This window comes from Lynx canadensis, chromosome A1 (genome assembly GCF_007474595.2).
Source record: "Lynx canadensis isolate LIC74 chromosome A1, mLynCan4.pri.v2, whole genome shotgun sequence".
Lineage (NCBI taxonomy): Eukaryota > Metazoa > Chordata > Mammalia > Carnivora > Felidae > Lynx > Lynx canadensis.
This window is the reverse complement of record NC_044303.2, coordinates 21887997-21909931: the sequence shown is the minus strand read 5'-3', so window position 1 is coordinate 21909931 and position 21935 is coordinate 21887997. Positions and strand designations below refer to the sequence as shown.

The 21935-nt window shown below is 38.3% G+C and overlaps 1 protein-coding gene across 14 annotated transcripts in view; it reads right to left on the bottom strand.

Moving 5' to 3' along the window:
* The window catches only part of CAB39L (calcium binding protein 39 like), a 132033-nt gene that overhangs the window by 31773 nt on the left and 78325 nt on the right, over positions 1 to 21935 (bottom strand). For all 14 annotated transcript variants that reach the window (XM_030310370.2, XM_032595043.1, XM_032595103.1 and 11 more), the window contains 3 exons: positions 12283 to 12451; positions 6152 to 6211; positions 1897 to 1962 (listed from right to left, as the gene is read on the bottom strand). In XM_030310370.2, coding sequence (XP_030166230.1) covers positions 1897 to 1962; positions 6152 to 6211; positions 12283 to 12451 — 295 coding nt within the window. The remainder of the gene's footprint in view (positions 1 to 1896; positions 1963 to 6151; positions 6212 to 12282; positions 12452 to 21935) is intronic.

Genomic DNA, 21935 nt, shown 5'->3' with positions numbered 1-21935 from the left:
AACTTGCACAGGTATTTCATAGGTGATATACTCTCCAATAGTAAATGCCACTGTTTACACACACACACACACACACACACACACACTTTTATCCCTTCAGTCGTTACTTCCTGCCCTTGTGCCCTGCATAACTGTTCTAAAATCACCTGAAAATTACATATTTATCTGTTTATTTATCAATTGTCTGTTCTCCTTGGCAGAATGTAAGGTCCATTGAGATGCAACTTCATTTTGTTCTTGGCTGTCACCGTAATGTCAGGAATAGGAGCACATAAATATTTGTTGGCCAAATGGAGTGCCCTTTTACCCCTCTCATCACCCCCAATAATTCATCCAACTAAAGCTATTTGCAGATAATTGAGCATTGACTTTACTTTCTTTTCCAGCTAGCGATATCATCTTTTGACCTCTTTCCAGAGTCTGTTTTGGTGTAATACTGGCAATTTTTAGAAAAGCACAGTTTTGTGTTCTTGATCATGTAGTCTTCTCACTTATCTGTTTATTACAGCCACTTTATTAAAGATTATTCTTTTAACTCTTAAAGAATAAGCATGTTTCATATTTCAGCATCTTTGTTGGAAATACAATTTGAACATGTTAAATGGTGGAGGTACCTCTAAAAATGACCTGTAGTAAAACACTAACAAGAATGCTCAGAGAATGAAACCCAGTAATGCAATGCAGTTAAAAAAAAAAATCTTTAGAAAAATATGTTACAAATCTGGGGGTAAGTGCTTCCCAGGAGCCCCATAACGTTTCAGTTCTATAAGCACCATTTCATAGTAGAAAGTTGTCTTCCCTCTCAATTGAAAATATATTCAGAATTTCTCCAGTAATGTCACAAACTTAGAGGGAAACTTTAAAAATTTTTTTTTTAACATTTATTTATTTTTGAGACAGAAAGAGACAGAGCATGAATGGGGGAGGGGCAGAGAGAGAGGGAGACACAGAATCGGAAGCAGGCTCCAGGCTCTGAGCCATCAGCCCAGAGCCTGACGCGGGGCTCGAACTCATGGACCGCGAGATCGTGACCTGAGCCGAAGTTGGACGCTTAACCGACTGAGCCACCCAGGCGCCCCAAACTTTAATCTTGCATTTGATGTGTTATATTTTGTCAGTGTCACCTTTTCTTCCCCCCTTCTCTGAAAAATACCCTACGAAGTCTACATTATATAGATGTACAAGAAAAATACGGTCATTTTGGTTTCTGTTTCAAGATACACTGAAAGAGAACTGCAGAAGTGGTGTCCACGTGGCTCAGTCAGTTAAGCGGTTAAGCATCGGACTTTGGCTCAGATCTTGAGCTCACGGTTTGTGAGTTCAAGCCCTGGGTTTGTGAGTTCAAGCCCTGCATTGGGCTCTGTGCTGACAGCTTAGCACCTGAAGCCTGCTTCGGATTCTGTGTCTCCCTCTCTCTCTGCCCCTCCCCAGCTCACACTCTGTTTTTCTCTCTCAAAAATAATAAATAAACATAAAAAAAAAAAAGAACTACAGGAGAACTTTGCTGTTTCTTCCTTATAAATAGTAATTCAGATCTTAGTTTCAAGCTAAGAGTGATTTCTTTTCATCTCCAGAAAATATCCCCTAGGAGAGAACTGTGGTTTTATTTAAATTAACTTAGGTTTGACTTTCTTTCTGAGCTGAAATATACGAAATTCTACTTTATCATGCACTTACTATTTTTATGTTATTACTTCCAAAAAGTAGTTGAGGCAGGACACAACATTGTTTTGCTACAAAGTACAGTCATAACATGAAGCATACTTTTCAAGTTACAAAAATAAAGTGGGGGGGGGAACACTTTAATTTTTCCCATATGTACTTGTCCACTAAGAGGCCATCATTTACTAACAAGACATCAACCAACACAGACTAACTTAAGCAATTTGATATTACCTTTAAAGATTGTCTCTTAGTCACATAATTCTCAGACTGAAGCAATTTCTCATAGTCTTCAAAAATCTAATGAAAAGAAAACAAATATTAGAGTGTAACACCAGCAGTGGTTCCTCTGCTTTAGGTTTGCTTATTACTCTCTTGCTTCAAAAGTAAATTCCCAGCCCACTAGGCCAGCACGGCCCAGCTGCTGTGCTCTGCATCAATGTGCTGAACGCCATGCTGATCACACTGTCCACCCAGAGGTTCCCAGTTCACCATCCTTTACACATAAAGACACAGCAGGATACGGAGGTCAAGTGAAACAACAGATGTACTTCACTACTTTAGTTCTGAAAATTAAAAATTGAGTAGAAAAATGGAGTATTTGAGTCCTCTCAAATAAACCCTTTTGAATAAAAGATCTAATTCATCTATTAAGTGGGTAGCAAAATAACACATTTCATGTCATTTGTTCAGGTAGCCTTGCTGGTAGCTACGAGTGCATGAATAATTTAGGAAAAGATTAAATATACTTAGAGCTCCACTTGGTACCCCGTAAAGAATCAAAGTGTCAAGTTCATAGCGGACACATAGAGAAACGGGGCAACTTTTGCTGTACAATGGCCATGCTAATCTAATCCCAGCTGGCCTCTCTGGAGGACTTCCCTGTCCCCAGAAGCTGGAGGATGCTGGTGTTCGAGGCCCCCATTTCCCAGTGTGCCTGTCAACTACTCTCCACTACTGGGCCCTTTAGTTTCACATAGAGTGCCACAGGTGGGGGAAGCTCAGCGTCAACCTCCCACCAGGCAAGGACATGCTTCAGGGACCACTGAGGTGGGAGGAGTGAGCCCAACAGAGAACTTGAAGCAGGAGAGTCCAGGGGCTGAGGAGGGTGGAAAACAGTCCTGGTCCTCAGAGGGTTGAAGGTGAGGTGTGTGTGCACGTGTGCAATGAGGGCAAGCAGTGCACACAGATGATAATTACCAACCGGGAATTAAGAAAGTGGAAAGTAAGAACATTGGGGGGTACCTGTGTGGCTCAGTCAGCTAAGTGTTTGACTTCGGCTCAAATCATGATCTCACGGTTCCTGAGTCTGAGTCCTGTATCAGGCTCTCTGCTGTCAGCACAGGGCCTGCTTCCAGTCCTCTGACCACCCCCCTCCACTCCACCCCACCCCCGCCGCCCCCGCCGTCTCTCTGCCCCTCCTCCCTCTCCTCTGTCTCTCTCTCTCTTGCAAAAATAAATAAATATTAAAAAGAAAGCATCAAGTTCACATTAAAGTCATAATAATTAGACTCTTTTATATGAAGGGCTTATTGTTTGTACTAAACAGTAAATTTAATTTATTCTGTCATGAAACTGAAGAGGATTTTGTGGGACATTAAATTTATCAAACTTTGTGGTAAGTTTTTAAAAAATTTTAATTTCAATTTAGTTAACATACAGTGTTATATTAGTTTCACGTGTACAATATAGTGATTCAACACTTCCACACATCACTCGGTGCTCGTAAGGACAGGTGCCCTCCTTAATCCCCAACTCCAATTTCCCCGATTTCCCCACCTAACTCCCCTCTGGTAACCATCAGTTTGTTCTCTACAATTAAGGGTATGTTTCTTGGTTTGTCTCTCTCTATTTTTCTTTCTTTTCTCATTCCCTTTGTTTTGTAAATTCCACATATGAGTGAAATCACATGTAACCAGAAACTTCAAACACATGTATAAGGTATGACATTCCCCAAGATGCCAGTTTCATTATTTTAGAGTCATATATCAGTGTGCTCCCATCTCATGGTTTACTGCCAAAAAAATATGAAACTCAGGAAGTATGAAATATCTGAGGGGGCATGAGCTCTCAGAGCTGGTGTTCAGGTTGGTGCAGCAGCCTCAGCGTCTGTGAAGCTACCAAATTACACAAGAAGTGACTATAGATACAAAGAAAAAAATTAGGTAAATAAGGGATCAAGGAGAATGAGTTTACAGTCTCCCAAATTGTTATGTACTATGTCCTGAATGCAAAGCAGTGTTACTCAACACATTTACATCACTCATTCTATAGAAAAGATCAGTAGCTGATACCACGGGTTTTGTAATAAACTATCTTAGCTCTCTTGTTTTCACTTATTATAAGGTACATCTAATGAGTCTCTAACATTCCATCTAGCATCTGCAGTTTCTGATCAACCAAACTATAATAATAGCTCATTTCCTTAGTTTAAAAATATGCCATTTTCTTTTGGTCTAGAAGCTTTTGGATACTGCTGGCAATAAAAATTATTCTCCCTTCATGTTTTGCATTTAGATCTAAGTACTCCAGTTGATCCCACAAATATTTTCTTGATAATTTTAGGATATGAAAATCAATTTTGACTTCATGATTACATTGCTAATTATTTTTTTTAATGTTTATTTTTGAAGGGGGGGGATGAGTGGGGGAGGGGCACAGAGAGAGACACAGAATCTGAGGCAGGCTCCAGGCTCTGACAGAAGGGCTGACAGAAGGGCTCCAACCCACAGACCATGAGATCATGACCTGAGCCAAAATTGGGCACTTAGCCGACTAAGCCACCCAGGCGCCCCTGCTAATTCTTAATCTCAAAGGAAGATATGTAAACAATATATGAATAAAAGAGACATAGTTGAATTTCTGTGATTTGGATGTGTGAAGCTATAAGAAAGTGGCAGGGAGGGTATTCTGTATCTTCAGAGTCATGTGTTTCCTTTTACCTATTTGTGTAGCTAACTACAAATTTTAAAACTATACAGTGGCTTTTATTTCAGTGGGACATCACTGGTCTAGAGCATCTGAACCAACACTAGATCAAGATTTACAATTTCTCTTTTAGGTTTGTGCCATGTTCACTTTAATCATGCTGTTACTCTTGCTTATGTATTTAGCAAAAGCATAGCTGTTCTTGGATATATCTATTTATCCAATACTCATCGAACACCACCATTGTACGGCATTGAGTTAGGTATTAGGGATACAAGTAATAATGACAAAAATTAATACTGAGGGATTAATATGGTATTATCCTAAAAAAATTGTTCCAAATCTTTACAAATTCCTACAAACAACCCAATGAGGTAGGTATTATTAATATCTTCATTTTGCAGTAGGCGCAAAATTACCCAAATTACCTTACCCAAAGTAACACAATTAATAAGAGGCAGAGCTGGGTCTTGAAGCCAGGCAAGCAGGCTCTGAACCCTGTGTTTGACAGACAGGGTTCCTGCTTCTCAGGGAGCTCAGGAACCAGCCAGGAAGGTACAGACACTCCATAATAATACAACGTGAACAGTGGGGGCGGGGGAATTGTGCATGCATGCATGTGGACAGGTGGGATTAGGAAAAGCTTCCTAGAAAAGTCATGTTTCAGCTGAATCTCAAAAGGATGGGCTGGAGTCACCATTTGAGAAGGGAACTGGCATTTCTACTAGTAAGTAAAACTAATTATCAAGCAAGTAAAATGATTTATTTTTTAGTGAGGGAGGGTGGAGTGCTCTTCCATTTATGGTTACCTACTGCCTCTTCTTTTTTTTTTTTTTTTTTTTTTTTTTAAATTTTTTTTTTTCAACGTTTTTATTTATTTTTGGGACAGACAGAGACAGAGCATGAACGGGGGAGGGGCAGAGAGAGAGGGAGACACAGAATCCGAAACAGGCTCCAGGCTCCGAGCCGTCAGCCCAGAGCCTGACGCGGGGCTCGAACTCACAGACCGTGAGATCGTGACCTGGCTGAAGTCGGACGCTTAACCGACTGCGCCACCCAGGCGCCCCCTGCCTCTTCTTTTCTTAAGTGTTTGTTTATTTTTGAGAAAGAACATGAGCAGGGGGGACAGAGAGGTGGGACAGAGGATCTGAAGTGGGCTCTGCGCTGACAGTGGCGAGCCCAATGTGGGGCTCAAACTCACAAACCGTGAGATCATGACCTGAGCTGAAATCAGATGCTCAACTGACTGAACCACCCAGGTGCCCCTACCTGCCTCATAAGGGCAACATGGATGCTCTTAAATCACGATCAAAGTGAGCAGGTACCAGTCTTTTTTTGGAGCTGATACAACAGGAAGAGGTGTGAAAAATAAGAAAGCCCTCAATTTTCCACAGTTTTCTGATGACCTGGCTTCCAGGTAAATGGACAAATTGGGCGCATGGTGGACCATGGTTGGTGTCTGTTGTGGATCATAAATAGGAGCCAGTATCCATAGATCTAAGAAGGAGAGAGAGGGGAGAAGAGAGAAAGAGGTAAAATCTTAAAAAGGACTTCTACTTACAGTGTCATAATTTTGTTCTAAGAAGTCTGCAACCAACACTTTATGTCTCGTTAGTAAATCCTAGAAAAAGAACAGTTAAGTGAAATAAAATTATTATAGCTAATAAATTTTACAAACCTGGTATTTCCTTCTAAGAATTATGTAAGTCCAGTCACTTGAAACATAAAAGTTTCTGAAGAATATTTTCTTTATACCACAAAATTATTTCCATTCTTAGTTTAAGATGTGAAATGCAAATGTGTTTCATGTTAAAAACAATAAAGTGTTTTAAATTTTTTTTTTTCAACGCTTTTTATTTATTTTTGGGACAGAGAGAGACAGAGCATGAACGGGGGAGGGGCAGAGAGAGAGGGAGACACAGAATCGGAAACAGGCTCCAGGCTCCGAGTCAGCCCGGAGCCTGACGCGGGGCTCGAACTCACGGACCGCGAGATCGTGACCTGGCTGAAGTCGGACGCTTAACCGACTGCGCCACCCAGGCGCCCCAACAATAAAGTGTTTTAATTCATATCATTGTTAGATTTATGATAGGAATAATTTAGTGAAACAGATGGCACCTATGTGAGGGGGTCTACAGTATATTTCTTCAGGCCATGGCTACCCTGTGATTATGATGTAATAAAATCCAAATAAAGTGTATGATGATCTTTTTGAAATATTGTTAATAGCTATATATATATTAATTTTTTAAATGCTTATTTATTTTTGAGAGAGAGAGTGAGAGTGGGGTAGGGGCAGAGAGAGGGAGACACAGAATCTGAAGCAGGCTCCAGGCTCTGAGCCATCAGCACAGAACCCGACATGGGGCTCGAACCCACAAACTGTAAGATCATGACCTGAGCCAAAGTCAAGATGCTTAACCGACTGAGCCACCCAGGTGCCCCCGATAGCTTTTTTTTTTTTTTTTAAAGAATTCTGAATATCTTAAAACTGTATCTCATTAGTTAACTTAAAAGATTTTCAGGAATGTCAACCTTTAGTTTTTTTTCCTTAACCACGTTTAAAATGGAGGTGCCTAGGCTGCTGAGAAGCACAAGAATGACACTTAACTGTGCCATCCCAGGATCCGCCTGCCCCCGGTTGATGGGCTGTGAGGTGCTGTGCAAGGACTGCGGTGACTAAGTAGCACAATGTCCGCTTTCAAAGCTGAAGACAAGCAGACTGGTCTTATGACAGGCATAGCTCTCAGAAAACTGAACAAAAGCATAAAGGAACGTTTGACTGTCTTCAACTCACACCTAAATTATATCCTTAATTCACCTTAATGTTGAAAGAAAACAAGCCTCACCTAATCCCTTTTATACGCTTACAGGCTAAATACCCTGTCTAGGTAGAATGTAGAATTTAATTAAAAACATAACAAGAATTTTAAAGTTTTCCAAAATAAGTTCTTATACTTTAATACACATTTAATTAAAACTACCTAAAAGCATATAGAAGATCCACAACATAAATTCACAGAGAACAGGAAGGTAGCAGCAATGGCAAAACTCACCTGTTTCTATTTTAATACCAAGTAAAATATTTAAAGCATTTTGCACTGTAATTTGCAAGTTCAAGAACAATGAGACTAGCTGTTGATTTCATTTCATTACTTATCATCATATCTTGAGTGACCACTGAGCCTATCAGTGGAAAGCTGTACTTTTTTTTCCCCAGTAGAACATTCAGTGCTGTTCTGGAACTGGAATTTTAAAATGGGAAACCCCTCCACAGCAATTCATTCCTGGTCTGTCTGAGGTCAAAATTCAAATGAGTTCCTGTATCCGGGGCCCCCAGAAGAATAAGGTAGTCCCACGACATTCTTTAGGGTCCCTAGTTTTCACACACCCGCTTCCCTAACCTCCTCAGAGTATCAATGATTTTCAGAGCTGACCCTGGTTAGAAAGGGCTGCGCAGACACTGGATCCGCCTGTAACAACAGTGGGCAGGCTTGAGCATGGGGACTGTGTGCTCTCATGGCTACAGGTCTGCACAGCAGCAGACAGAGCGCTGTGCAGATACGCGCTGCGTGGGAAGGTTTCCATTCACTGTGCATTAGTGGTACTCCAAAGACAGAGGCATCAGGAGGGAGTCCTGTTAGTAGCAGCAACTTCAAATTCCAAGGGGGGAAAACTTGAAATAACTTGCATATCCAATAATAGAAAAATAAAATAAGGTGGGGTAGAATTCCTCTAGCACAGGTACATGGTGGGTACAGCCAGTAAATGACTCTCTCTCTCTCACACACACACACACACACACCACACACTTTCTCTCACACTCGTGTGTGTATATTCATAGCTATACCCTCAAATTTCTGTTCATAATAAATACGTGCACACAACTGGATGAACAGTCTATACATACACCCATGCATATATACATATAATACAAAACTAAATATAATTGCTGCATCATTGTAGATCATAGAACAGTGGGAAAAATAAGACAGGTAGGATCCTACCCAAAAAGGAAAAAGCAGAAAGTTGCAAAGAAAAATAAAGTTCAAATTTTAAATAATTCAAAATTTTAAAAACTATTGGGGCGCCTGGGTGGCTCAGTTGGGTTCAGCATCTGCCTTTCGGGCTCTATGCATACAGCTCAGGGCCTGGAGCCTGTTTCTGATTCTGTGTCTCCCTTTCTCTCTGCCCCTCCCCGACTCACGGTCTTTCTTTCTGTCACAAAAATAAATAAACGTTAAAAAAAATGTTTTTAATAAAATACAATTTTAAATATTATTTGAAACAGTGTACCCTTTCATCCCACCTCTTCACAATTCTGTTTTGACAAGACTAAGCTTTGCATAGTCTAGGTATTATGCTAAAGATTATCTGATATTGATATGGGAGTGACTTCTGCACAGCTTGGGAGACACGGGGTGGAGTGACAGAGACACACTCAATGGCAGGGACATGGCAGTTGATGGGCCAGGCAGCAGCTGCCATTTATGGGGGGTTTACTATGCGCCCAGGAGCATGCAGAGCACTTTACACACATTATTTCTAATCTTCACAGCAACTCTGCAAAGCAGGGATTATTTTCTTCATCTCACAGATGAGAAAAGGAAACTCTAAGGTTAACTATTTGCTCAAGGACATAGTGCCAGTCAGGTGGCAGAGGGAGGTGGAATTCAGACCCCTTCTGTCATGTCAATTCTTGGAAGGAGGGATGAAAGAAATTCTGATTGTTAGGTGTGCTTTTGGGGAAAGGACAATTTGTAGACAACACTGCCACAAAAATATAAACAGTGCTAAAACATTAATGATTAGACTGGGCAACAGCCAGAGGGCTGTTGGAGCTCAAAACAAAAAAGCTAAGTCTAAGAGGTTAAAAACAAAATATAAAACCAAATTAAAATCAGACCAACACCAAACCAACCAAACAACCAAAACCCCTCAGCCATCTACCTAAAAAGAAAAAGTGACTTATGGTCACTGTTCTACTATATTAACCACAGCATTTTGGAAAAATACATAAAGTTGGCATTTCCAATATTGTTAGCATACTATAAAACTTTTTATGCTTATTTAGATTTTCAGACGCTTGACTTAAGTTCAATGGAAAATATGCTGAGGTACAAATTAAAACATGAATTTACTTTTGATATCCAAATTGTACTGAAAATTAAATTGGGTTGAACATATGATAGCAAGACATTATCAATATAGTTTATTCTATTAAACGTTGAAAAATCTTTGGGGAAATTTTGAAAAGTACATACGTTTCTATTTACTTTTTCCCTCCGTTAGACTTTGTTCTTTGTTTATAATTATTTGTGAAGCTTCACTTACATACAGTCTTTCAAAAAAGGAGCCAACTTTGTTTCCATGATAGCAGAGTCATCAGATAGAAAAGGGGGAAAGAACGGTACTGTGCTATTAATAGAAAACATCTCCTTAGTTATCTAGGCACAGACATTTTGCCAGGAAGAAATGGAATCATCTTTTGTGTTAAATGTCATTCAACAGATTTCATGCATCAAGGCCTCTCTCACCATGTGCTGTTAGATACACTTTGGGAGGTTCATCTGTAGCCACCATACTTTTGCTTTGCTGGGTGAGACCAAGTAGCCTGTCAAACAGAACAGGCTCCAGGTCTGACAGCACTCTGAGCACACACCCATGCTTGTCGCCCTTGCTACCCTTTCCTCCACCCACCAGGCAACTCTCCTTAGTGTTCAGCCCCAACCTCTTCCTCCCTCTCTCCCCTCCCTTGCCTGTTAATGTGTACTCTCTCTCCCTCTTGAAATAAATAGATAAATGTTAGAAAAAAAGATACTATTTATCATCCAGGTCCTAGACAACTTTCAAGTCATTTACATAAAGTAATAAGATTAAAGTATTTACAAATATTGGTATATGGACTATGTCAATACTGTTAAAATAAGTATTTAAGGTAATATATAAAAATAAAAAGCCATACATGTATTACAATTAAGTAAAAATATATATTTATATCCTAAAAAATGTAGAAGTAAATCTGGAATGATGTAAATGGAGCAAGTAAATTGCTGAAATGCTTTTTATTTTATTTTTTTGAAGTTTATTTATTTTGAGATAGAGTGATTGCTGGGCAGGGAGGGGCAGAGAGAGGGAGAGGGAGAAAGGGAGGCAGAGAGAGAGAGAGAGAGAGAGAGAATCCCAAGCAGGTTCTATGCCATCAGAGTGGAGCTGACATGGGGCTCGATCTCATGAACTGTGAGATCATGACCTGAGCCGAAATCAAGAGTCGGTCACTTAACCAACTGAGTTACCCAGTCGCCCCAAAATGCTTTTATAGAAACAATTCTGAATATATACATTTGAATGAGTCTTATCTATTTGTAATTGACTTTTTTTTTGTTTTTGGTCAATGATGCTGTTACATCGTCAGCTTAAAATATTTTCAGAATTCCTCTTTTAAAATCATCTTCAGAGGCAATTTGGTATGCGCTGAAGAAAATCAGACTCTATTTTAGAATTTTTATTATTATTTATTATTTTATTATTTTACTATTATTTAGAAATTTATTTTAAAAATAAATTTTATTTTTATTATCAATCTCATTATTATTACCAAAGCCAAAAACAGTGCTAGCTACCAAGATCACCCACTTGACCCATGAACCTGAATGTCAAATAGCCTTGTGCTGTTTCCAAAACCTTTATCTGCCCTCGAAGGATAAACATTTGACATTACTGAAAAATGAACATGCCACAGACAATGATACCAGTTTCAAAATATATTAAATAATGGCAGGATCATAAGAAAAAGGAAATCGTTTTCTAAGATAGGACCTTTAAGGTGATATCATTCATTGGATGTATAAGTTCTAGGCAAATTAGCTACATTATTTCTAATATGCTCTCTGAACATCTTTTTGATGGTCAAACTCAGAAACCAAAAGTAGATGGTGGTTGCCAGACACTGGGAGGAGGGGGAAATGGAGCATTGTTATCTAATAGATATTAGTTGCACAAATAATATGAATGAATATACTTAGCACTACTGAACTGTGCACTAAAGAACGGTAAGATGGCAATTTCATGTTGTATGTTATTTTATAACAATTAAAAATTTTTTTAATTTAAAAACTAAGATTAAACTTATTACCTATAAGTAACAGTAGATTATAAGTTTATAAGAATATAGATGATTATGGAAAAAAAGTATCATTTCTTAGTATTTTGTTTCACTGTAGGGGAGTTTATAATTACATTGATAAGGTAATGTGATGTCCTTCATGTTCAAAGATATCATTCTCCAGCTCCCTTTGCTACCCAGTTCCCTTCCCTGCAGGTAAACACTGTTCCTGCTTCCCTGATAACCTTCCAGAGGTACTCAGTGCACTTTAAGTGACAGCTTATACCCTTTGTTTTTAACATAAATGAAAGCATGCTTTGCATAGAATACTACATTTATATATTGCAATTCATTCTGTATGAGTGTGTGACAAGTATTTTGAGTTGTTTTTTTCCACAATGTGATAGACTGGTCTAATAGAATGCATTATCGATGCTCTTGCGGTTTGTGTCGTAATTCACAGTCGGTTATACTCAGGCCTCAGGAATAGCTTTTTCTGGGTTTTAATTAAACTGTCTCTTTGGAGGCCAATTGACTTTAACTAAATGCTGAAACTAAATGAACTAGCTGATTAAAAAAAAAATTACCTTAAAAGTAGCAAAGGCATCTGAAGCAATATCAAATGTTGACAACTCCACATACTTAAAGAAATCTCGGAACTGATTAGAAAAGAGGATGATTTTGGCAAGTGGTTCATGTCGGATACATTCTCTCAGCATAATCCCACAACGTAAGGCGATCTGTGGGGCTTCATATCTAAAGCATAAACAAGAGGGAAATAGAGAGCTCTGTTATCCTATTAATAAAATAATATTAATGGTATCAAAAGAACCATTTCAATACTGCTGTTAAGGGACGCATAGGTAACATTTGTCACAGTCCATTCAAACACTGTTCATTCAATACCCACTGACAATTTACGATGTGTCTGGCACTGTTCCAGATGCTGGGGCTACATTAGTAAGTACACAGGTCACTGCCTTCCTAAAGTCGTATTTTTTAGTGGGAATACTATTTAGTGGGGGGAAGAGGCAGATTATAAACAATGAAAAGAAGTTTTGCATTCTGAGAAGTGCTATGAAACTGAAGACATTAAAATACGTATACTACAGGGTGCAACAACTTAATTTACTTTACTTTAGACTGAGTAGTCAGGGAAGGAGCAAAGCATTCCAGGTAAAGGGAACTAACTGTGCAAAGGTTCCAAGGCAAGAACCAGTTTGGTGAGTTAGAGAAAAGTAAGGCCAGTGTGGCTGGAATGTAGGGGAAACGCAGGGAATGGTGTGAATTGAGGCAAGAGTGGAAAAGGGCAGGGGCCAGATCACATACAGCTCTATAGGCTAAGGTTAGGAGTGTGGTGTTGAAGTGTGGGAGGAAGCCTTTAGAGAGTTTAAAGTGAGACACGAACACGGCCTAATATACGCTTTAAAAAGATCACTCTAGGTATCTGTGGAGAATCTATTATAAAAGAGGGAAAAATGAACTGGGGAGTTAGGAGCAGGAGCAGAAGTCCAGCTGGAGACGACGGTGGCCTGGACTGGGGTAGCAGGAGTGCAGGAAAGGCCTGTGTGCACATCACGCATATTGTCCGTAGGAAGAGTCAATGGCCCTGCTGATGTTGTAGGTGGTGGGGTAGAGCAGGGAACAAATTTGGGGTGAGGGAAACAAAGGATTCAAGAACGGCTCCCAAAATTTTGGCCCAAATAATTGGGTAGAGGGTGGTGCCAATTTTTAAGATGAATAAACTAGAAGAGGTACAGGTCAGTGAAAAAACTGGAAGTTTGTTTCTAACCATGTTAACTTTGAGATGTCTGCTATCTAAGTAGAGATGTCTCCTTGGCAGTAGAATATGTGCATCTGGAGTTCAGGAAGAAGGTAAGGATAGATATTACATGCACATATAGTTGATTTGTATATTGTAGATGACCAATAATAAATAGCTGTGCACTGACTGACTCACTGATCTCATGAATTACTGCTCGTAGCAAAAAATGCACTAGAAAAACACAATGTCTACTGTAGGAAACCATTCAGGATGGGCACATTATATCTATTCCTTTCCTAATTTAATAACAATGCCTCAAGTGTCAAATTCAACACTGAAATAAATCTAGGTTTGAGTTACATTCCGGTGTATTGTAAGGTTTCAAGAAAATGAACAACAGTAGCTCAAGTAAAACAAGTCCAGTATTAAATAATACAGTTGACAATTGTGTGATAAATAGTAAAAGAACAGAACAAAGGCAGATACAGTTGTAGAAGACTGGGAAGTGAGTAGAGTGTAGGATAAAAAACTTCTATCCTTTCACTTCAGTTAAATACAATATTAATTTTTGTGGTTCTAATACAAAGCCCACTGGGAAAAAACTCAAATGATCTCAATTCTTGAAAAAGTGCTTTCCTATAATGTTGAGAACAGAAGAAAAATGATATCCATGAAGGACCTGCATAATCTTTCAAATTTACCATGAATTCTGCAAGTTAGAAAAATTCTAGCAAAAAAATACTTTTAAGAAGCAAAAAAGACCACTGAACAAATGAGAACTGAAATGAACGGATAAGAAAACTGAATAGATGAAAATCAAAGCAAAACCACTCTTACACAAAACTTCAAGATATAACTCACCAAATGTAAGTGATAACATTTGTTGAACAATAAAAAATAATGCACTGTTTTTTATAAGATAAGATCTACATGAAATTCAGATTCAAGAATAAAATCTCTCTCCCACAACTTAGGAAACAGGATACTTTGCAAAATCAAATCTACAAATACAATAGGGGAAATGGTAAATAAGGATATTTGAGAGGACTCATTAAACTAGGGTAATATTTATTCATTTTTGTCTGTTTTATGCTGAATACTATTTATAAATGTCCTTTGAGTATTCCCTGAATAATTCATATTAACATTAAATGCTAATGTATTCAGATAGGCATGATTATTTGAAGAATATTTAAAAATGCCTATTTATAAATGTGTTAATAATTTCTCTTACCAAAGAACTTGAAAATCAGCCTGCTGGTACACATAGTAGAGTTATAGATGGAAAAAATGTTAAAATGTCATAAAGAGAGGTGTATTTTCTTTCTTTTTTTTTTTAAGTTTATTTCTTTATTTTGAGAGAGACAGAGACGGGGGCAGGGGAGGGCGCAGACAAGGAGGGAGAGAGAAAGAATCCCAAGTGGGTTCCGTACTAATATGGGGCTCGAACTCAACGAAATCGTGAGATCAGGACCTGAGCCGAAACCAAGAGTCCGACGCTTAACCGACTGAGCCACCCAGGCGCCCCCAAGAGGGGTGTATTTTCTAAAGTGTGAAGGAGAACACTTGTTTATTGGTAGAGTACTCTGGAGAGTATGAGATAAAGACTTGGCCTAGATAAAGAGCAAACATCATTAAAATCTAGACTTATTACTGAGATATTTCTGGACTTTTGTAATTTGGCCCTAAACTTAACTTCCCAGTTTCATTTCTCATCCCACTCCCTATCTCTTTGGAGGATGCCATTCTCTCAACCTAGAATGTCCTTCTTATGCTTCTTCCTCTAAGATTCTCTCCCATCTTCCAAGGCTTTAGTTTAATATCCCCTCCTCCTTGAAGTCTTTCACAATCACCTACCACTCAGGACTATTCTCTCTCCCCTTCGTATTCTTACAACAGCTTATCTGTAATACCAATTTAGCACTTTTTTCAATCTGTACTAGGTGACATCATCAATAAATTGTTATAAATCTGTTTTCTTCACGTCATTTCAAACAACTTCATTCTCCTTGTTACCTTCCTGTTGTCGTTATCTTCTCCTCCTCTACCCCCATCTCCATATGGTGTCTGTATCTTGTTACTTTTCTCCATCCCCACCTCAATTTCCAAAGAGTGCTTAGCATAATATTTTGCACAAAGTAGGCATATAATGAAGGTAATAAGTTTCAAACTCTGACTGAAATTCTTAATACTAGAACTCTAATGAAAGTCAAACTCTGGCTTACACAAAAGGCTGTATGATCTCCAGCCAACATTTTCTCATTTCTTAATCCAATTTCCAAACTGAGACTATCTACTAAAAGTTTATACTCCCAACTTTTGTGTATAATTAGTTCTATTTTTCCTTTCATTGGGTGAAGTGTATTGGAACCATCTGTGATATACTATTTATTTTTGAGAACTAAGAAAATATTTTTTAAAATACTCCTCTTGGTCAGAACACTGGTTGCATCCCACTAGTTTGCGCCTGAGAGTGAAAATGTCATTCTGTGAGATGAGTTTCTTAAAGTTAGCAATACATTGGGATAGACAGAGAAATCCTTAATTTTACTCAGTACCCTTTAAGGGATCTATAATTCACATATGTCATTTCAACCTTACTACCCTTGAGGATATTGGCTTTTTATAATTTATTGCCTACTATATACAAATGTGCTCCACAAATTAAGCCTATCTGAAGTTTCAAATCTCAGTAACATTAGTATCCTTATTCTTGGTACAGAATAAATATCTCATCTATCCTATTCCACTTAAGAAAAAAGTTCCCAAGGCCAGGAACCACAATGAATCACTATGCCTCCACAATGACTAATTCATGTCAGGTTGCTAATGGAAAGATTAATCCAGTAAATGTTGAATCACTATTTTATAGAATTGAATTACATCTTCCTTCCTTGATTTGTAGTTTGTATCATACAGTCTAGACTCTAAAGAACTATGTTAGTTTAGAGAAGGCACACTACTATAGATGCATGCTTATTCAAAAAATCACAGCATCTAAGATCACTTTCAAATTTAATAAAAGCTAGAATGTAAGAGCAGTTGTCTCATCTAGAAGTGAGCTACAGTAAATATTATACCAAAAAAAAAAAAAAAACGGCTAGAAGAGCTTGTGCAAGAATATCTCAAGAACACATATCACATAAGGGCAAAAATGACTTTTGTTTTTGCTGGAAGCAAACAATGTCAAGTAGTAGTTGGAAAAGTTTTATAAAATGTCATTCAACAAACACTTGGCCTCCTCAATATAGGCAAGAAGTTTTGCTTTTAATCTAGATATATTTGCTTACTTTAAAAATAATGATGGGGCACCTGGGTGGCTCAGTCGGTTAAGTGTCATTTCAACCTTACTACCCTTGAGGATATTGGCTTTTGATAATTTATTTATTTGATAATTTATTTATAATTCAGCTCAGGTCATGATCTCACGGTTCATGGGTTCGAGCCCCACATCAGGCTTTGCACTGACAATACGGAGCCTGCTTCAGATTCTCTGTCTCCTTCTCTCTCTGCCCCTCCTCACTCATGTTCTCTCTCTCTCTCTCTCTCAAAAATAAATAAAACATTAAAAAAATTTAGAAAATAATGAGATATTAATTCTGTCTACTAAAAAAGCTCAGAAGCAATTACAATCCAATGTCAATGAGAAGCCCTAGAATCCAGATTATAGTCTCTAAGAACCATTCCTCACTAAAAAGAACAAGAGTTTTTGGTAGAAATGGCTGATTCCAAGTCTGTGTTAGGAAATATACAAGATGAGCCTGGTCTATCTTGTGCCAGAAAGCAGGGAATCTCTCACATACTAATGGGAGTAATATAAAAAGGACATGGTCAACTTGAATGGACGATTGAGCACCAACAAGAAAAATGTGTGCAACTACATAAGACATATGGAAAAAAGTTACACGGAAGTTCATAGTGCTAATAAAGGGATCGGGGGGAGATGAGGGAGAGAGAAATAGAGAAAGAGAGAAAGATAAAAGAAACTCATTAGATGCCAATGTTAGTTCCTGGGGTAACAACTTCTCTCTAAATTGATAACTGAAGGAAATGAATTAGGCACTTATTCTCTCTCTCTGGTATGAATTGTATTTTAAAGTAATTAAATTGTTGTGGTAGATGAGAGAAAGTTATTCTCCTTAAAACTACTCTAGCCAATAAATGCACGAGGAATGACAGGATTAGAAAATCACCTTTTTGTAACCTCTAATGAAATGACTGAATCATACAGTGTTCATCAATGAATGGTCAAACAATTAAGTGTAAGGCTGATGAGGAACTTTACAATGGATTAAGCTGTCTCCATCTGAACCCACTGCTCAATCTTAGCATTACTAAATGTTTGTCTCCTGATGAGATGAAATATGAACTGCACAACACCACTTACAAAATATGATTGCCAAAATAAAACCTAATCTAAATCTAATCAAGTCTTTAAATATAACCTCCAGGATATCAATACAGGAGATAGTGGAACAAGTTAAATGACATCATTAGGAAGCAATCTGACAAATCCAGAATGGAGGAAATTCTGTAGGATAATTAACTCAGGTTTTCAAAAAATCAATGACAAAAAGGGGAACAGATGCTATTGTCAATGAAAAGAGACTTTAAAACACCCATGTGAGGGCACCTAGGTGGCTCAGTCAGCTAAGTGTCTGGCTTTGGCTCATGTCATGATCTCGTGGTTTTTGGGTTTGAGCCCTACGTTGGGCTCTGTGCTGACAGCTCAGAGCGTGGAGCCTGCTCAGATTCTGTGTTTCCCTCTCTCTCTGCCCCTCTCTCTCTCTCTCTCTCTCAAAAATAAATAAACACTAAAAAAAGACCTATGTGACATTACATCCAAATACAACAACTGGATTTTGTTAGGATCCTTAACTGAACAAAAAGATAAATCTTACATAACCACAATGTAATTATCACACTAAAAATTAACAGTAATTCTTTAGTAACTAATACCCACTCCATATTCAAATTTCCTTGATTGCCCCCTCCTCAAATTTTCCATAGTTGGTTTGTTCAGGGCATAGAAGGCTCTTCATAATCTGTTCTCAGTCTTTCCAGCTTTATCTCCCACCCCTCCTTCCCATTCACACTGGACTCCAGTTACACCAGAAATCTTGTCATCCTCCAAACACATTATGCATTTTGATGCCTCCGTGCCTTTGCACGGGAAGTACTTGATCCTTCAACTCTTTGTGCCTTTCTGGCAATTTTCTACTTTAAGACTTGCTTCATTCTTGATGTCCCAGGCAGAGATTATGGCTCCTTCATCTGAGTTCCTACAGAGTATACTGGTAAAGTAACAACAGTGAGTTGTAATGAGTTGTCTCTTCTCATTGTAGACTATGACTGCTTGAAGACTGGAAAACTGGATAGTGTTCTGAGAGCACAGACTCTGGAGCCAGACTAATTGGATTTAAATCATACTAGCTATGTGACTTTGGATAAGTTAGTTAACCTCTCCGGGCTGCAGTGTTCTCGTGTATAAAACAGGTATACCAATAAAAACAACAACAGCAATAACTATCCACAGGGTCTGACATCTAGTAAATAGCATCTTGACCTCTACCATTACTATTACTTACTGTTGTTAGTATTATTATTACTAGTACTGTTATTATCATAGGCCCTTCATAAATGAATGAATAAGCAGTTTTAGCCTTATAAACCAAACTAAATATTAACTTTTCAGAAGAAATGGAAAGACATTTTACTTTTTTTTTTAATGTTTATTTATTTTTGAGATGGAGAAAGAATGTGTGCACAAACAGGGGAGAGGGAGGGGGACAGAGGATCTGAAGTGGGCTCTGTGCTCACAGCAGAGAGCCCCATGTGGGGCTTGAACCCGAGAACCGTGAGAGTATGACCTGAGTCAAAGTTGGACCCTTAACTGACTGAGCCACCCAGACGCCCCTGGAAAGACATTTTTATAAAACTCAAATTCCTCAAATTTGAGGAAGTTATTCTTAAAAATAAATAATTCCTATTTTTCTATTGTATGTTATAACTACATGAAAATGGAGTCATAGAAATCTGTATATTAACAAAGTGGCCTTTTAAGTAAGCAATTAAAATTATTTTCTCCACATATTAGAAAAATGAATGAAAGCTTTTTCTTAAATACAAGAAAAAAATGGCATACACTTACCTATTACAAGTTATACATTAAAATAGGGTCACTGGTAAATACAGGTGAGTAATGAGTAGAAAGTTCATATTTCAAATATAGAGAAGATTTTTTACTTACATCAATTTAAGAATTTGTTTATAGACTGAATGACTTGTTACATCAAATAATTTGTATAAGAATAATAGTCATTTGAATTCATCAGAAAACACACCATCAAATGGGACATGAAAACATTTTCAAATAATTAAAGGGAAAAAAATTAAAGGATAATTATAATAATGCCAAACAAGGTTAATTATAATAATGCCAAAAAAATTAAAGGTATAATGAAGATATATAAAGATACACTGATTATTCATACTCAGTAAATCTTATATATAATCTTAATTTTTAAAAAACCAAGGTCCCACAAGTTTTACAGAGTCACACAGAAACAGTAGCCAATAGTAAAAAGTCATTAAAAAATGTCATTAAAAGAGATTCCAGGGGCGCCTGGGTGGCTCAGTCAGTTAAGTGTCTGACTCCTGATTTCAGTTCAGGTTGTGATCTCTCACAGTTCATGAGTTCAAGCCCCAAGATGGGCTCAGCGCTGACAGTGCACGATTGGGATTCTTTCTCTCCCTCTCTCTGCTCCTCCCCCGCTTGCACGTGCCCTCTCTCTCTCGCTCTCAAAATAAATATTTTTTTTAAAGGAAAAACAGAGATTCCAATCATTACATGTGTCCTCAAAAATATCAACTCCTAACTCACAACATCACTTCTCAAACCCCCTTCCCTCCTCCCATCCACTCTGCAGCTACTTGGGAACTTCCTGCTGTTAAGCCTCCCAAACCCTTTCCTGACATGGGTGAGTCTCCTCCTGATTCCTTCCTTCTCATCTCCACCTCTTGTCTGTGCAAAGTGGACATCACATCTAGCTTAGGCTAGTTCCCCTGCCTGGCTTCCCCGTACCAATTATTTTCCCAGCTCTCTCTAACTGAACAGGGAGGGTGCGAGCCATGGTGCACAATTACACTTTAATGCATCCTGTGCACAACACAGATAAAAGGCTCACTATAGATCTGTGATATGTTCCAGCAGTTAAATTATTAATAAATAGCATTTGCAATTAGCTGTTTATCTTCTGTCTTATTATTTCTAGAAATGGGAAAAAAAGTTGTTTTCTTCAATGTACCTCACAATTTTTCACTGACTTAATTTTCTAAATAAATATCCAATTATGCTAAATTTTCATATCTTCCATAAAGAATATTTAATATGTATCAAATCTACATACATTCTACTATCTATAAAAGGAATGAAGTTAATTTTAAATAACCCCACCATCATACTTTATAATTTATTGACTTGCCTTTCTTCTTCATTAATCTTAATTCTTATAGCTTAACAGTATTAGTTTTCTATTGTTGATAATTTCCTTGGTAAGAAGATACCATATCCGTGTCTTTCTTTAATTAAAAAAAATTTTTAATGTTTATTTATTTTGAGAGAGAGAGAGAAAGAGAGAGACAGTGCAAGTGGGGGAGGGGCAGAGAGAAAGAAAAGGAGAGAGAAAATCTCAAGCAGGCTCTGCACTGTCAGCACAGAGCCCGATGTGGGGCTCAAACTCACGAAACTGTGAGATCACGACCTGAGCTGAGATACAGAGCTGCTTAACCGACTGAGCAACCCAGGCGCCCCCAAATCCAGGTCTTTAACATAGCCACTCATATCTGGCATGGCTCTCTGCACAAAATAAATATAAGGTACTTGCCATCACCTGACTGTTAATCAGTGACAGTAGCTATAGGAGATGCCCCAGACAAATAATGCCCACTGCAGAATGGAGTTGCATGCATGCCTTCACACAGTGACCCCACCATGGAAGATACTGTTTTAGATCACCCACACCACTTCTCTTCTCCATGAGCCAACATGATCTCCAGGTCATGTCAGCATTCTCAAGGGATCATTTATTTACAAGCTAATCTTTTTTTTTTTAATGTTTATTTATTTTTGAGACAGAGAGAGACAGAGCGTGAATGGGGGAGGGTCAGAGACAGAGGGAGACACAGAATCGGAAGCAGGCTCCAGGCTCTGAGCTGTCAGCACAGAGCCTGAGGCGGGGCTCGAACCCACAGACCGCGAGATCATGACCTGAGCTGAAGTCGGACGCTTAACCGACTGAGCCACCCAGGCGCCCCCAAGCTAATCTTTTTTAACTACTAATAATTCATTTCCTGAAACACAAATCTGATATGCTTCCTCTCTCCAAAACTCTTCAATGGCTCCCCCATTATCTTCAGGATACCGTCAAATGCTTTAGACCTTAAATTTTAGAATCTCCAGAAGTGGGTATAAAT